A 17,573-nucleotide genomic window follows, 5' to 3' on the forward strand; every position below is an offset into this window, starting at 1 on the left:
TGGAGGAAACACCTACAGCTAGCTTAGCATCCCGTAACCTGACTACAAGCTTTTATTCACTAACAAATTAGGTTTTGTTAGTAGTTGTTTTAATTAATTTGCAAAAGGTACAAAGATTGACCTTTTTCATTTCTGCATTTGTAAACACAAAAAACAGTCAGTAGCACTTTTCTTGTCATTCAAGTAATTTTGTAATAAGTAGTAAGTAATTCAGGTAAAGCTGTTTGAAGGCATTAGCATTTAATATTGATATTTAGAAAGATTACAGTCATAATACTTGTGCCAATGCTTAATGAAACAGAATACCTTTCTCTTTTTTTTATATGCAAACAAATACTGACAATAATGTGCAAATGCTCTCTGATCCAGACCTGGGGTGTACTTGACCTTTCTGAAGTAGCTTTTGCTCTGTGCTTCCCTGCTGTGTTTGGCTCTGATCTAAAGGTGTTTACAAAGCTCCTCAAGCGTTCTCAAGATATGCTCACACGTCACAGTAATCCGTTACCTGTGATTGTGTATGTGTATGTTGAGCCACAGAGGAACAGATCGAGATTGAGGTTGACTTACATCATGGAATATGGCTTCCATCCAGTTTCAGTGACTGTAACTTTAAAACCAACTATTCTAACACTGATCATTATGAAGACTCGAGAAGGACAGAGTGGACCAGCCAGTACTGGTGGCACAGTAAAGACACAGTAAATATGAAAATTTACTGCTTTTAACTTTTCTTTTGGTAAACATGATCAGTGTAATCTACATTTTCCATTCAGCAATGCTGCTGTTTTTTAAGCAACGGTTATTTCACCAATGTGGGAGGTGTTTTTGTTGATTGATTGCCGATTTAAACAGTGCAGCAATTAAAACAAACGTTTTTCTGGGCCACATTTCACTTAGTTTCTAAATTCGTAACATCATCTTAGGAAAACCAAGAATACTCAAAGGAAAATGACTGTTCTATCTATAACTAAAATGGCTGCCACCAGGAGAAGAAGGCTTATATTTTCCTCCTATTATGGATATTATGGAAAGGTCAGTGGTACCAAAAGGCAAAGCTGAAGGAACATGTTGCAGATAATTTGGTTAACTGGCAACAGGTCAGTTGCATTTTTGGGTATAAAAAGAGCACCTTAGAGATACAGAGTCTCTTAGAATTAAGATTGAGCAGCTCAACAATCTGCAAAAAAAAGCATCTACTAATTGAAAAGCCATTTCAGAATGTTTATCAACATAAAATTGCAAAGACTTTCAAAATTCCTTTTCCTACAGCACATAATGTCAAAAGATGAAAAGAATCTGGAGAAATCTCTGTAAAGAGGGGACATGACAAAAAATCAGTAGTGAATGTGATGCTTAATCAAGAAAGTTTCTGCCACAGAAACCCTAGTTAAACAAAGAGGGGATGCTACACATTGGTAAACATGGCCCTTTCCCAACTTTATTCAGTTTTTCCTCCATCAAATTTAAAATAAGCTTAAAATAAGAATTTAAAATAATATTTTCCATGAAATAATGAAAGTGAATTACTTTAACTCTCAATATGTTTTCAATGTTCAACTGTGAATAAAATAGTGAAAACCAGAATTGGGATTGCATTTCGTAAATGGTATTTGGTGCCTGTAAAAAAATGATGTTAGACCTCCAGCTTTAACTGTCATCACACTGCCATGTCCAATCACGTCCATATTGTATCTTGCATTTCCAAGGCATTAACACTTAGTAATCATAAAAACAATAATGTGTTAATCAAAACAAGAGAGACATTTGTGGCTGAAAGTGTACCCAATACTTGGGTTGCCTTATAAAAGGCCTTAAATGAACATGCTCACGTTAATAGGCAAATTAGCATGCTAGGATAAGCTCCAGCTCTCCCATAACCTTGAACAGGATAAAGTAGGAACAGTAAATGAATGAAGGCTGAGAAGCTGACAGCTTTTTCTGAATTTTAAAGGAACAATATCACATATGAAACACATGAAAGGCAAACTGCAAACAGATCATTCAGAGAAACAGATTTTATAATTAACACAGGAAAAAAAGTCTATATGTTGCAGGTTTCTGAATATATGAGGAATTCCCGTTTGTTTCCATTTGATAAAAAAAACACAGCTGGTGTACTTTCCAGTCCGTGCAACAGTCTCACATTATACATCTTCATTTTAAAAATAACTTCTCAAACACTCCCTGTTGTATTAATCATACACACCGACAATTTTTCTAGTTCACAATATAATAAAAAATGTATGGTCCCTTTCATTGAAGGCACAGTTAAAAATTCATTGAATCATTAGAGTTATAAGCTTAAAATCCAGTTAAAATCTGTCAATTTTGTGTAAACATTTACATATAGACATGGAAACTTCTCTGGTTGATGCGCTTCTGACTGACCGTGGGTTGGATATAAAGGACAGTTTGGGCTATATGTGAGCAGAAGTAAAGACGGCTGCATTTACAACATTTAAGAAAGATGAACGGGATGATGAGAGAACATGGGAGGTGGTACACCTGGGAATTCATGTAGAAAGGGTTACTGGCTGCAGACGCAATAAGTACGTGATTTAAAATGCAGCAGTGCAGATCTGGATGATACTGCATGTGCACATGAGAACATATTTGTCCTCCACCAGACTGCGATCATTTGATGTTCTCTGATTATGAGTCCCAGTGTTGTTCTTAATGCATTGTTCAGCCGATTGTAAGGATCTAAGTTAATAATAATTAACGTTTCTGCATCGTAACGACTCTTCACCTCTCTTGCTAGCTTATCATGGTAAAGTCCTTTTTTCCATGTTTTTAACACAGTTTACTAATAAGAAACCTTAAAAGGGCCAATGAAAACAATAGCCGGGTCCTCCCAAAATGGCAGTGAAAGCCGCAGTGACATCACTTGTGAATTTTCAATTAGCTTAGCTACAGCTGGAGGAAACAGCTAGCTTAAAGAGAAAAGGAACAAACATCGAAATACAAAGTATTTTCTCTTTATGAAGCTTGTGATTAATCTAAATATGTCTCTTTTCTTTTTACAATAATTACATGACAAATTGATGTGTGTGTCAAATCTATGCAGCTGATTAGCTTAGCTTTAGCAGGAGGAATCAACTAGCCTGTCCTTTAGCACCTTCACAGCTAGCTTAACCTCTCCAACCATGAGTTTAGGCCTTCACCTACTAGTGTTGTTAGTTATTGTTTTATTTCACCAAAACAGTTAATTATGTGTAACCGGCCATCATAATTACACTAAATACTGAGATCTGTTTGTCAGCAGTCACAGCTGAGCAACCAATCACCTGCTTCCTGTTTTCACCAACAATAGCATACATAGTCTATGGGAACGATCAGGTGATTTGTATAGATTAATTTCATATGAATGGACAGAATCTGATAATGACATCAGTTATGACAAGCACACCTCCACAGCCTCCCTAACAATGGGTCTCTGCTCCAGGTGAGACTCCGCCTCCTTTACAGAGCAACCAGTCAGCAAACAGACCAAAGCCAATGGGACCACCTAAACAGAGAGAACATATGATACAAACACCTTTTATCCATCCATCCAATCCTCCGTCAGCATTCATTCATTTGATTCTCTCTGCATCTTATTGCTTCCCCACCTTCCTCCCATTTTTGGCAGCACGAGTATGCATGGTGATGTCGCAGGATGTAATGTCCTTCGTTAGATTGTCCACTCGATAGACGGCCTTCAGAAGGGCCTCCTCACATTGTGACTCTGGACGACCAGACAGCTTCTGTAATAAAGTTAGTTAGCTTCATACAGATTTACTATTTATTGTTGTTGCATGCGAAAATTATCTTTGTGAAAGAGATAGCTTCGAGTTAGACACACATTTTTACAATAATAATACAGCAATAAGTTATGTCTCATCTGATTGAGATGCAGTTTGACTGGACGTGTTTCAGGTGTGTATAAACATTGCTTGTCACTAGTTTGAGTTGTTTAACTGAGCAGACCTCTGCAACTCTGCTTATTATTACTAAAAACCACTAGCTCAAGGTCACATGCATGAGCTTGCAGTGTACAGTACTTTGCAAAAATCTTTTTTTTTTCTTTTTTGCTTCCAAGCAGCCATTCCTATAATCCTTTTCCTGTCTTTCTGAAGGTCAGTCAAAGTTTTCTTTACTTATTGGTTGCTTTATTCCCTATTTTTAGTCCAGCTCTTGCTCCTGACCATCATTACAATTAGTATTTTTAAGACTGACATGAATTATTCAAACATAAAATCGTCACCTAACTTAAGAAAGAAGCATATGGTAAATACATGCATGTTGTGCAATCTGTTCCTAAAAGGGAAACTGGGTAAGTGGAGGACAAAACAAGTACAGTCTCTAAAAGTCATGTCCCCTTTTTACAGAAGCTGTATACTTAGCCCCATCAAAAATGGTCTCCATGGAAACGTGACTGTCAAGAGACCATTCTTAAAGAAGGGAAACAGACTGAGGTATGTCACATGACACAAGAACTGGACTGAAAATCAGAGGCAGCAGGTGTGATGGGGTGATGGATCCTCCCCAGAGACTGGACATCAACATTATCCAAGCAGTGTGGGATCATCTGGACAATGAACTGAAGAGGAGCTTTAGGATGTCCTTCAAGAACCCTGGAGAACTTGCCTAAGAGGATTCAGGATGTGTTGAAGAACACTAAATTTCCCATTTTCCAGGCAATACAGAGAAGAGAATAAGAATAAGAAGTGATGCAAAACTTTTGCACATTATTTTAATACTCTACTGTTGTTTACCCTTTAAAATAAAACAAAAACATGTTGTCAGCAGGCAAAACCAATCATTAAATACAATCCCAATTCTAAAATATAGTTGGGACACTGTGTAAAATGTAAATAAAAACTGAATAAAATGATTTACAAATCCTGTGAACCCATATTTTGTTTCCAATAACACATTAATAACCTATCAGATGAGCTTTTCCATTACATAATAAAATGTCTCAGTTTCAACATCTGATATGTTGTTTATACTATATCTGCAATAAAATATATAGTTTTGTGATTTTTCAAATAATTTTATCTTGTTTTTGTTTACATTTTAAACAAAATCCCTTTGTTTGGTTTAGTTCTTATATATTTATACATATGTCTGATGTTTTTTAAATGCTTCTTATAGTTTTTAGCATTTATTTATGTGCAGCACTTTGTTTCAGCTGTGCTTGTTTTTAGGTGCTTTATAAATAAAATTAGTATGGTTAGTAAGGGATTTTGATGTGGAGAAAATAGGAAAAAGGTTGTTTCTGTGCTGCCTGTTATTTTAGATACCTGGAGTAAACGTGCGGCTCTACGGTAGAGTTTGCTGTTGTTAACCTGCACGTCCATCATGTGGTTCTGGTATATCTTCCCCTTTAAGATGTGAGCTCCAGTACTCACAGCGTTCAGCACCAGCTTAGTGGACAGCTCCCACTGCTGAGAGAAAGAAGATATTGATTTTCTTTGTTATACAAGCTTAGCTAAAAGGTAACATTATTAATATTATTTAAAAATACGCTAATCTGATCTCCAAAATTAGACCCACAGCAACTAAAAGAAAGTAGAAAGAGTTACTCTTTTTGTATTCAACTGTGGACAAACCATGTTTGTATTTCTGCAAGGTTACATAAGGTGGCAGACCTAGAATAAAGGAGTTAATGAGGAAAGGCTGTTACTTGTCATGCTCTAGTGACTTCTTGTACTGATTTGTATGTGTCCATGTGTATTCTGTACCATGTGCAGTAAGCTCCCTAAAGCAGGAGTTCCCCGAAACCAAGTGAAGTTGAGTGTGGATGAACACAGCGTATTGATTTGATCCTGTGAAGGACAGACAGATCGCTCAGTACATAGCTGGATAAGTAGAGATCTGAGATAGCAGAGCAGGTAAATGTATACCTGTACAGCTGCCGTGTCTCCGTCAGACTGATGGTAAACAGCGTGGAGGTTCAAGGTCTTTTCTCTCACTTTTTGTGCCAACTTCAACACTTCACTGACATTGTCTGCGGAGATTCGCAGTTAAAACAGACCTGATCGGTGTCACATTAAAACAAGAAAACAAGCTTGTCTCACCAGAGTGTGTGTAGATGAGGAAGACAGTGTCTCTGTCAGTCAAACAGGGCAGGACATGACGGAGGAAATCCTCATGTGCTATGCAGAAACTAGGACCCTAAAAGAGAAACATAAACGGTTTTACTAAAGGTAGAAATATTTATAGTGGAGATATTGTGTGTTATTGTTATACATCGAGTTCCAGGATAAATAATTAACACAAAGCAGGAAATGAAATTATTGAAACTGTTTTCACACTGTTGTGTAATTAAGAAAAAAAGTGCCAGCAGCAGCATCACAGGATGGAGTGAAGGACTAGGTTGGAGGCAGGCAGATAAAAACAAATAATAAACTGAATAATAATTAAAAATTAAACAAATAAAAATAATAAACAAGGTATATATTATTAACAATATGTGTAATAGTTAAACATAAATGATATTTATTGAAATATATATTAATCAACACTAAAATTTTTGATTTATACAAATAAATTATATTAAATATTGTAAATAATTATACTTACACATTTTCAAATGATTTATTTTTACATATATAACAGATAATTTTTTATTAATATTATTACTATAATTACTATTAGTATTACTATTATATCAAATAAATAATGACAATGAAATAATAATAAACATTCTTTATTTTAAATTATTTATATTGTTTATGATTATGAAAGATAAAGAATTCATTTTTTATAAAAAAAGTATAAATAAATAAATAAATAAAAAAAGATAAAGAATACTTTAAATGATAACTAAATATGTAGTGAACACATATATTTAAATATATGCATAAATATATTGAAATACATATATTGTAAATAATGATTAACATATCTACACTGGATAACATATACATATTATTATTATAAACACTCATTTACCGGCTTTTTTTTTTTTTTTTTTAATTACTGTCATGCTCTATTGTTAAAGGAGGACTATGATCCATGTACAGGACAGAGTAGACTGGAGGCAACCAGATGAAGGAACTCAGTTCTTTTAATTAATTAGACCAACACCAGGGGGCGCTGCTGAAGCAGGGACTCCAAAAAACATTTTTCCTTTTCTTTATTTTTCAGCCTTAAAATTCATGTCAACTTTATGTGTTCAGCAGTTTCTAGTAAAGCAAATTTTGTGTAAGAGGGGTATATTGTGAGTGATACTGAAGTTGGCTTGAAATCCTAAGTAGGACAATGAGTCCAATGGTGCTCCACATAACAGACGTTCTGGGTTTATCTACCAGTGTCATGCAGCAGGCAGATTTCTCCTTACATGCTGCGTTGCAAGATAAAAATGTTGTTATAATTGAATTTTACTGGATTTCTGACATTTTAATGGTTTTAATAAATGCAAACAAGCCAGTGCAGAAATCTCTGTTATACCAGTGCTGACAGCCTTTCTGCAGGTATTTATTAAATCTGCGACTTAGATGTGAAAATTCAACATTTCTTTGAGGCTGTAATTACCTTTTTGTTTTTTCTAGAGGCTGCTAATTTGCTAAAGCAGACGTTATTGTTCCCATTTACATACCAGAGAAGTTAAAGGACCTTCATTGTTGTTCAGCTCTTTGTATCCACCGCTGACAAAGCCTCGAACATCCTCATAGTCTAAAACAAAGACAGTCATTTGGAGGACAAAATGATTACTTACAGTATTCCTCTGGATGGAAATGAAGCGGTGCTAGTTTGCTGGACTCCTCTCACCTGCTCCAAAGGTGGGGTTACACTCGCTGGCATCAATAAGACCCAGTAAAGACAGGGATCCCCAGCCCAGGTAGCACAAACGGCCGCCAGACAGCAAACTGAAACCCACACAGCAGAGTTGCAGATGATTCAGCTGTAAATGGGCTGAAGATCCTGCTGGAAAAATGCCTGAATTCCGAGGTCCACCTTGCTAGTACCGGATTGGAGCGCATTTTAGAACTGCCTTAATTCTTGGTGTCATAGATGGAACAAGGTGTGGAAACCTTCCTCAGAAGTTTTGCTCCATATTGTCACAATAGCATCACACAGTTGCTGCACATCCATGATGAGAATCTCCTTTTCCACCACATCCCAAAGCTGCTCTATTGGACTGAGATCTGGTGACTGTGGAGGCCGTTGGAGTCCAGTGAGTCCAGTGAATGGTCAGCAACAATACTCAGGTAGGCTGTGGTGGTAAAACCAGGCCACGTTGGTAATAAGGGGCCCAAATTAAATTAAATTAATAATCCTTTATTAGTCCCACAGTGGGGAAATTCTTTCTCTGTATTTAACCCATCCCTAGTTGCTAGGAGCAGTGGGCTGCCAGATTCCAGTGCACAGGGAGTCAGTGGTTAAGGGCCTTGCGCAGGGAGCCACAGCGGTTTTTACCTACGTTGCTAGTCTGGGGATTTGAACCCAGGCTCTCCAGACCCAAGCACACCTCTGTAACCACTAGGGCAGCAGTCTGAAGCATTGATCCAAGGCAGGATGGATCCATGTTTTCATGTTTTTACCAAATTCTGAGTCTAGCATCTGAATGTGGAGCTGAAATGGAGACTCATCAGACCAGCAACGTTTCTCCATCTCTTATGGCTGTCAACCTTCCAGCCTGTGAGACTGATTGACTAAAAGGCTGCAGCCGGGCCTGATGATGATTGACAGCTGATCTCAGCTGGGATCCACCCTCTCCACGCCAGGATTGGTCTGTGCCTCAGTTTCGGAATGGCTGACCAATCCCAGGAGAATCGCTCCTACAAACCTGCACCGGCCACAACAATCAGGGCGCCTGTGGACAGTGGGACACAGTTTGCCAGCCTGGGAGTTTGGACTTGTGTGGTGATTCAGAGTTTTCCTGTGTGGGCCTTTTGCTGGCTTGTGATAAGAGTAAGTTGATTTACGTTCTGAGTTTGCATCTATCGTCCCTGCTTGAGCTGAAGTAGCATTTTTGGTTATAAATTGGTAACCCTTTAGGGGACATTTTCAGTTTAGTTTTGTTCCGTAAGCGTTATAGTAATTATTAACCCATTACGGGACACTTTCAGTTTGGATTTGATCGTATTTTGTTTATTAGATTGTTTTCATAGCGGAACTGGATACGGTTTGTTTTGTGAACCCTTTTGTTTTATGTTTGAGCTAATTAATTGTGGTATTTGATCGAGTATCCGACTCACTTTGTGTTCCGCCCTTATACCCCTGGATAACTTGGGACATTTCTCCATCTTGTTTACTGTTCTTAGCTGACAGGAGGAACTCGGTGTGTCTTCTGCTGCTGTAGCCCATCTGCTTCAAGGTTGGCCGTGTTGTGTGTTCAGAGATGATGTTCTGCAGACCTTGGTTAAAACCAGCGCTTATTTCTATCATCTCCAACCAGTCTACCCATTCTCCTCTGACATATACAGGAAATTTGGGTCCAGACAACCGCTGCTCACTGGATATTTTCTCCTTCTCAGAACATTCTCTGTAAACCCCAGAGTTGGTTGTATGTGAAAATTCAGCAGGTTCTGAAATACAAAGTACCTTAAATCCCCTTTCTTTCTCATTTTGATGTTCAGTTTGAACTTCAGCAAGTCGTCTTCACCATGTTTACATGACTAAATGCACTGAAATGCTGCCATGTGATTGGCTGATTAGTTATTTGTGTTAACAAGCAACTGAACAGATTGACCTGATAAAGTTGGCTGTCATTATGACACTATTTCCATATGCACAAAAACACACTGTTTGCACCATAACTGAACAGACGTTGAGAAAAACGCTGCATTACGCACCAGACACAAGGTATAATTTAAGGTCTATATAATGAAGCAACATTAAAGCAGCACTATGAAACTTTCTGACCTTAAAAATATGTTTTTGACTCATTTTGATTAAACTTCACTCATAATGAATTTTTCGCTTTAGCCCTACCTAACGGCTGATTTAGCATCCATCTTGCATCCTGTCTCTTCTCTGAGCTCTCTCAAGCAAGTAAAAGTCTTGTCTCTTGCTCTTTCACTTCCTTTCTTTTTTTCCACTTTTCTGATGTCTAATTGTATTTTTTTGCTGAATCAGCCATGGTGCAAGTTCAAAACAGCCAAATATCCAGTTGCTAGTGTGTGCCACAACGGCTCCGGGAATGTACATAATAAATCATTGTGCCATCAAAATGAGACAGAAACACATTCAAGGTCAGAAAACTGCATAGTGCTACTTTAATTATTAGCAATTTCTACAAGAAAAATACCTTTTACATCATTTTGAGTGTTTACTGTCGACTACTTAAAGGTTTTAATATTCTTATTGGTTTTGTTTATGTTTCACATTTAATTCCCCACAACCATTTTTTCCCTGCTAATTCTAAATCAGCAGCTCTGTGGATTTAAACAGTTCAATCAAAATCCATTAAGGAAAGAAATAATAAACACACACACAACTGCTGCTGTACTTTCAGTCCAACACACCCATCCTGCAATTAATTTGAGCTGTTTTGAGGGATTTGGCTTCACAGTTTTACTGTAAACTAAATACTTAGTCATAAGGATTTACTGACAGATATTTATGTTAAACTGCACTGAGTTTTAGTATGAACTTCAGGGACTATTTCACCTCTAACCTTTACTGACAGCTTTTAACTGAAACCCTTCTATAAATTAAAGCATTTTGTGTCAGATTATCATGTTATATAAAATTCAGGGCTTGAATATATTTAAAGCGAGACACTTCACCTCTGTCCAGCAGCCTCCACCAGAGTAATTATCCCCTCTCTCTGTGAGTATGTGATGTCCAGAGTTTTCTCATATTCTCTCAAATGCTGTAGAATACCACTATCAGAAAGAAAAGAAAAAGAGACAATCAGAAATGCATCCTAATGTATGCTACGTGTATACCTTATACTTCTAAAGGCACCGTTATCAGATTCGCTGTATCCTGCAGTGTCCTCTAGGGGTCAGCAGCACACAATAAAAAGCAATAGAAGTGCATGAGAAAATGTTATTGATGAATAAATGCTGTTTAAACTCTGTCCAGCTTCATTTTATGGCACAGCTTTGGCTTGTTTTATGCATAAATTGTAATTACATAAAAAACAAATTATTGTCAAGTAATTTCTGTAAGTACCACATTAAGGCCACTCAAACTCAAAATGTTTTAACATTATGTACAATATGTGGCACCAACGAATGGGAGCTCCATTCGACCAAGCAGCACCGACTCCCAGAAGTATGTACGATCAACAGTAATGTGTAAAACTTGTTTCAGGTTTTCAGGTTTCTGTTAAAGAGGAGGCTGAAGGTTGTCAGCTACGAACACAAAGAAGCACTTAGAAAACAGCGAGCAGGTCCTCTGGGTGCAAAGAAGGAGACTCTCTGCACCCAGAGGTGCTGTGAGGATAAGTCAGGCCCACTAATGGAGTCTGATTTTCTTCTAATCTTAAGAATCCGTCCAAAGACTATAAGCACTTTAAACCCCACTTAAACTATATATATATATATATATATATATATATATATATATATATATATATATATATATATATATATATGTATATATATATATATATATATATATATGTAAGTACCACAGACAGATAGCTAAAATGGTGACTATGAACAAGTCCTACCAATGACTAGAGAGGGCTGGATTGAAGCATTGGAGCAATAGAGACCCAGGTCTACCACCCCAGGCAGGATCCCAGGTGCAAATTGTTGAGGGTGCAAGATACTTGCAGGAGAAGAATTACTGAGAACGCCATAGCCAAGTAACCGGCATAGTGTACAAAAACATTTGTGCAGAATATAGACTGGAGCCCTAGGTCACAATGAGAAACACCTCATAAGGTGGTGGAAAATGAGAGGGCTTAGATCCTGTGGGACCTCCAGGTACAGACTGACAAAATGGTGGTGACATAGTGATCATGGATAAGCAGCAAAGGAAAGCCGTAGTGATGGATGTAGCCATCCTCAATGATGAAAATATCAGGAAAAGGGAACATGAGAACCTAGAGAGACACCAAGGACTCAGGGAAGAGCTGGAGAAAGTTCGGAACGTGAAGGCAACAGTAGTACCAGTGGTCATTGGAGCAATGGGGGCCATGTGCCCCACACTGGAGAAGTGGCTCCAACAGATACCTGGAGAACCATCAGACATCTCCTTCCAGAAGAGTTCAGTCCTAGGAATAGCTATGACACCACGTAGGACCCTCAAGCTCTGAGTCCTTTTCATGTTCAGGTTAACTTTTTCATCACTTCTCATGAAATATGTCTTTAAGATGAACTGGCCTTTTATGTGCCATTTATCATCATGTAATATTTGATTATCATGATTATTATAGTTATTGAATCAAAACAGTGATGATTTTCATTCGTCTGATCACAGGGACGTTTTATTTTGTCCATCTTTACATAAGCTGAGGGAAGTCTGTGATGTTCCTGGATCTTGGTGATACTGTAAGTCTTCTTGGCATGTTTCATTTGTTTCATGAGGTCTTTTGGAGCCCATGCTGTCATGAACCTGAAGGTTACAGATGTTCAATGTCTGTTTCCAGCTTTGACTGAGAAAAAATGTATTTTATTTTTTTAAACTCCTTCCACGGGGAAGACTGTCACCTGTTTCAAAGATAAATCTTTGAAGAACTTCAAGCTATAACTTTTAGAATTATGCTAAATGTGTAAGTGTAGATCTACAGTATATCATCTTTAGTTAAGTGCAAATTAATTCACCAAGAACCAGCTGTCCATCTCACATATAACAGTTGTTTTTTATATATAAAACTAAAGTGATAAGGGCTAAACTGCTCGGGGTAAAAGTGGTCTAAATTTAGCCGGAGATATCCGTGGTTAAATGAGGGTTTAAATCATGCCAGCACTGACTGGGAAACTAAAATGGAAACATCCACGAGTACATGTAACTGAAAATTAACTCATTTAGACAATTTCTCCATTCTTACTTGTAAGTGATTGGTGTGCTGGAGAAAGTGGCAGCGTGAGCAGCAGACAGGATGACCTCCAGGAGAATCTTAGTGGTGCTGCCTCCCTTCATCCTGGAAGAGCCGCTGATGGCTTCCGGCTGAGTGGACACACACACATATCCGTGCACGCTGAGTCACGGCACATTTTGAGCCTTGACACAAATGCAACCTGAACAGGCGGCGAAAGAATGTGAACATGTACCCCGACCGCCGGGTTGATGAGGAAAGCCTGTCGCCTTTGGACGAGCTCTTGCATCCTTTGCACAATGCTGCGAAATGTGAATGTACAGCCTTGTATGGGCTCAGCTCTGCACATCATGTGAAAAATAGAGGTATGTTTATTAAATTATTTAAAGGAATAAGGATTAAACAGATGTGTACACACTCACACACCTGGCTTGATGTGCAGGGTTAAAGCCTAGCAGTACAGGAGTGTAAACTTCAGGATGCTGCATGCAGAAGTCCAGCTGGCCTGCCACAAATGGAGCCTGCAGGGCCAGAAATTATACAAACAATATAACAGATAATTTAGAATGATTATGTGATCTAGTTCTGCAGGAGAAGGCAAATTTACAGATAATCCACAGGAAATGCCGATGAACAGGACTCTCTTCTTTCCCTCACACACCTGCAGAAAACCAAAATCATTCAGTTTACTAGCAAAGCTCCAAGACCTTTACCACTAACATGTTCATTCTATTTTCTCTCAAACACTGACCTTCTTCAGACTAAGCATGCCCAGTGTGGGGTCGTCTTCAGGAGCCTCTTGGGAGGAAAGCAGAGCTCTGAGGAAAATGGAAAGAAAGATAAATGAAAGTGTCTGAAAGAGGTACCACAAAATTCTTCATACGCGTTTTGCTGCCATAGCACCAGCTCAAAGTTGCCAGATTTAAGAAGCTCCACACCAGTTCTGCTTATTAAAAGGTGAATAAATAACAGGCTGGTGGGGTTTTTCTGCAGTTATTGGGCTTATACATAAAGCATTTCTATATTATTATTACAGAAAAATTTAAAGGCAATGGACATGTACTTTATGCTTAATATTTTGGTTGTGTTTTGAGGTAAAAGTGACTCATTTTGGAGCCACCTTGCAATGGCTAATAGCATAATTGCTTCCTGTATCTTCTTTGAGATCTCTGCTGTCGGTAAAAGCCAGTCCAATGTTGACTCTTGTCTTATTTCCTGATCTGTCCCTTTTTCTCTGTCTTTTCCTTGCTTCCTCTGATAATGTCTTCTTAAGTTTCTTTGCTGAATCAGCCATCGTGCACATTCAAATTGGCAAGTGTGTTGATATCCAGTTGCTAGCGTGTGACACAGTTTTGTAAAGCAAAAAGCTGCTTCAAAATGAAGCGCTGAGCAGGAAAAAAAGTTTTGAAGTGCATTTTCTCAACTTTGGGAAGCTGCAGAGCAACGATGGCTCCAGGAATGAACATAATAAACATCAGTGTACCATCAAAATAAATCAGATGCACAGATATTTGGAGTCGCAAAGGTTACGTACTGCTACTTTAAACCGAATGAGTGTTGCTTGGGGGTCATTCTGAATACTGAAGCTCCATCTCAGTTCTGTAGAAGACTAACAAAAAAAGGCTTTTTTTCTTAGGAATATGGCTGTTTCCTAGGCCCTGCTGATAAAAGTTATTGCAACAGCATAATCCTGCCACCACCATGCTTCATAGTGGGCACTGTGCGTGTTAGCTTTGATTCCGGTCACTGTTCCATAAAGTGGATTATATGCATCCTAAAATCAGTCCAATCTCTGCTGTGGAGATCTTATAATAAGTCAACAATTACTTATTCACTTTTTATTTCTTCTTTATTTTTTCTTATTTTAAAATTTAAGGTCTTTGAGACTTTGAGAATAGACGGTGCCAAAATGACCATTTTGGAAACCTCACCTGAACTATCTGTATTAAAACCTCTAATTTTGTTCTGCTTCACTTTATCCGAGTTGACCTTTGTAGAGATAATGTTCATAAAATGTTTTCTGATCTGATAGTGGTTTGGACCTACAGCTGCATCCATCCAAGGAGATATTCATATTCATTCTGAAAGTTTTTTTTGTTTTTTTCTTTCAGGCAAGCCCAACATTTGTGCACTGTGCCATCTTCATTTATTCTCCACCACCAACAGATATACTTTTATTTACCTATCTTAACAAATCTCACAAGTGTTGCCTTTACTATGACTCTAAAAGTATCAAACAGACCTTGTAAGTATGGCTATGCAATTTTCAAGCAGAGGCCTAAACAATTAGGCACGGGGTTCAAAGGGTCAAACGTATAAGATATTTTTCCTCCTAATTAGTTTGTGCAAATACATTACACAACATTCCAATAAATCCTCATTTAAATTTCAATAAAATCTGAAAAATGATTTAAGGGGGTGAAATAACTTTTCAAGGAACTGTATTAGCATAGCCATCAAGCTTACATTGTAATAGAACCAGCAAATAACCCCCACCCAAACCTACCTGTCCCCTCCTGCAATGATGTAGGTATAGACCAAACTGTGGTTCAGCTGCCTCAGAGATCTGTTGAAACCTGACTAACAACACACATAAAGAATACAAAACATAGCTCATAGGATATTAATTTTTCACAGAAAATTTGAATAAAATATTTAACCAGGGGATATTTTTCTGATATGACAAGCATTGCTCTGCCTGCTTTTTCCATTTCCATTATGAAACATTCAAGTGAGTGCTGTGGAGCAGCTGTTTGCATCCTTACTCCTGGCATCCAGGGGGCTTAAAAAAATCATGGTGAGCATTTCAGGACAACTTTTACCGTGATGAGGAAAGCCAGTCGACCAGAAGTCCCACAGCCGCTCAATACAACAAGGCTGTCCTGAGGATCCTGGTAAAGGAAGAGAAGAGGCCATTTTAACTTATGCCAGAGTGACCAGCAGAAACAGTACAGTGATGGAAAGGATACCTTCAGTATGAGCTCCACCCTCTCTGCTACATCCATTAACGTTTTCACCACCTGGTCACTCAGAAGTCTCTATAAATGACATTTCATTTTATTTCCTCAGAGGCTATTTTACTCATGCAGGATGCTCATTTCTAACAGAATGCCTTTACCTGGTAGCTTGATCCGGTTTCTTTTATAAAAATCTCTGCATCGCAGACCTGCAACATCCTCACAATGCTGTTAGCTGAAGCTCTGTCGATATCACATGTTAGAGGGTTGGACTTCTCTGTAACAGGAAGTGAAGGCTCGTAATCTGCAGACTGTGGAAGAAAAAAATGCTGTAAAGAATAGGATTCCCCCTTTTTCCTAGTTTCGCTGTAATTATTAGAAAACATCCATTTAAGTGATTTACCTAGCTTAAGTGATTTTATGATTTTTGGCAAACAGTGGTAACGAAACTGGGATGTTGTTACTCAAGAAAAATGGTTAACCATATATAATGGGTAAGAAAACTGTTTAATGGCCCAAAATTAGATTAACTTTATCATTTAATGACTGCCTTTCAATGTGATATAAATGTTTTATTATTAATTATATTATCTGAGTTTGGGACTGCAACAGTTTTGTGCTGAAATTGCATTTTAAAAATTGCATGTGATTTTGGTTGCCAATAAGCAGGACTGAGTGGTGAAAAGTGCAGCAAAACAGACACCATAACGTCTGGATAAGTTTTAAATGAGACAGTTTTGACACAGTTCAAAGGCAACTTGTGTTACAGAATAAAAAAGAAACTCAAATACATGAGCTTGTAAATAGTTAATATACAATAGTATAACAATAGAATGTAACGAGACCTTAAGTTGCACTTAATTTTTAGAAAATATAAATTACTGTTTAAAACATCTTAAATTGGTTCTTTTTATTATGTAAATGATGGAACTGTTGTATAAAAACCAAATCATTTCTGGGCTAAGCCCCCAACGTTTCAAGGTCTTAAAAACGCCCCTGCGTCTGTGAACGCACGTACGTGTCCGCCCAAAATGAAGCCGTGAGCTTTCCTTCACTAAACAAGGCACTTTTTTCGCATAAAAAAGACTGCTACTAAGACAATATGATACCAAATTTACCTGTTTCCGCCTACTTAAAGAGTTTTAGAGCTGTTTATAAAGCTGCGTTTTAAGTTTCACTTTCGGTTTTGGTGTGTTTGTTTTAGTTTTGGTCGGACTTTCTGCTGCTGACTAATTTTCAAAGCTCGTAAATCCCGTTTATTGATGACAGTATTTACTTTCATAGTCGGTCACAGCGTTAGCCTTGCATATCACCTGGTATCTAGTCTGGATGCTGGCTAAGCTCACCAACTTCCTGCTTTAGTTAACAGGTTTCAGAGAAAACACGTCCCACAGCAGTTTTCCACATTCCTTAGACTTACTTCCCAATGCCGCTTCGTGGATTGGCTTTCATGTCCTGCCATTGTACACAAGTCTGTACTCTTCTGCTAAAAACCGTTAGCTACTCGACAAATATCCCCCTGTGGACCCTTTTAGAGATTAAAACTACAAGCGCACTTTTGTCTGTGACAGCAAAGTTCACTTGTGGACCTTTGAGAGGAAGAAGTGAAGAGACAAATATACCAACAGCAGTACCCAGACATCCTGAGCAGTTCTTTAGAAATTAAAATGAAAATATTTCATCCC

The 17,573-nt window shown here is 37.9% G+C and overlaps 2 protein-coding genes across 4 annotated transcripts in view; one reads left to right on the plus strand and one right to left on the minus strand.

Moving 5' to 3' along the window:
• rp1l1a (rp1 like 1a) overlaps nt 1-17,573 on the plus strand; it is a 33,144-nt gene that overhangs the window by 15,144 nt on the left and 427 nt on the right. The gene's annotated exons all lie outside the window — the stretch shown is intronic.
• gckr (glucokinase (hexokinase 4) regulator) lies at nt 1,931-17,463 on the minus strand. Of its 3 annotated transcripts, none has more exons than XM_041978500.1 (19): nt 17,309-17,463; nt 16,050-16,199; nt 15,901-15,969; nt 15,754-15,822; nt 15,438-15,511; nt 13,683-13,749; nt 13,539-13,592; nt 13,358-13,452; nt 13,167-13,272; nt 12,944-13,062; nt 10,725-10,823; nt 7,762-7,859; nt 7,589-7,665; nt 6,066-6,162; nt 5,892-5,995; nt 5,730-5,813; nt 5,289-5,429; nt 3,612-3,746; nt 1,931-3,508 (listed from the first exon to the last, which is right to left on the minus strand). In XM_041978500.1, exons 1-19 carry the CDS (start codon nt 17,348-17,350, stop codon nt 3,395-3,397), a joined length of 1,794 nt encoding a protein of 597 aa, XP_041834434.1. In that variant the 5' UTR covers nt 17,351-17,463; the 3' UTR covers nt 1,931-3,394. The 3 variants fall into 3 exon arrangements, with proteins under 3 accessions (XP_041834434.1, XP_041834433.1, XP_041834435.1); XM_041978499.1 differs by having other exon boundaries at nt 5,289-5,432; XM_041978501.1 differs by lacking the exon at nt 13,539-13,592 and having other exon boundaries at nt 5,289-5,432.

Source organism: Melanotaenia boesemani, chromosome 24, assembly GCF_017639745.1.
Source record: "Melanotaenia boesemani isolate fMelBoe1 chromosome 24, fMelBoe1.pri, whole genome shotgun sequence".
In the NCBI taxonomy this organism is placed as follows: domain Eukaryota; kingdom Metazoa; phylum Chordata; class Actinopteri; order Atheriniformes; family Melanotaeniidae; genus Melanotaenia; species Melanotaenia boesemani.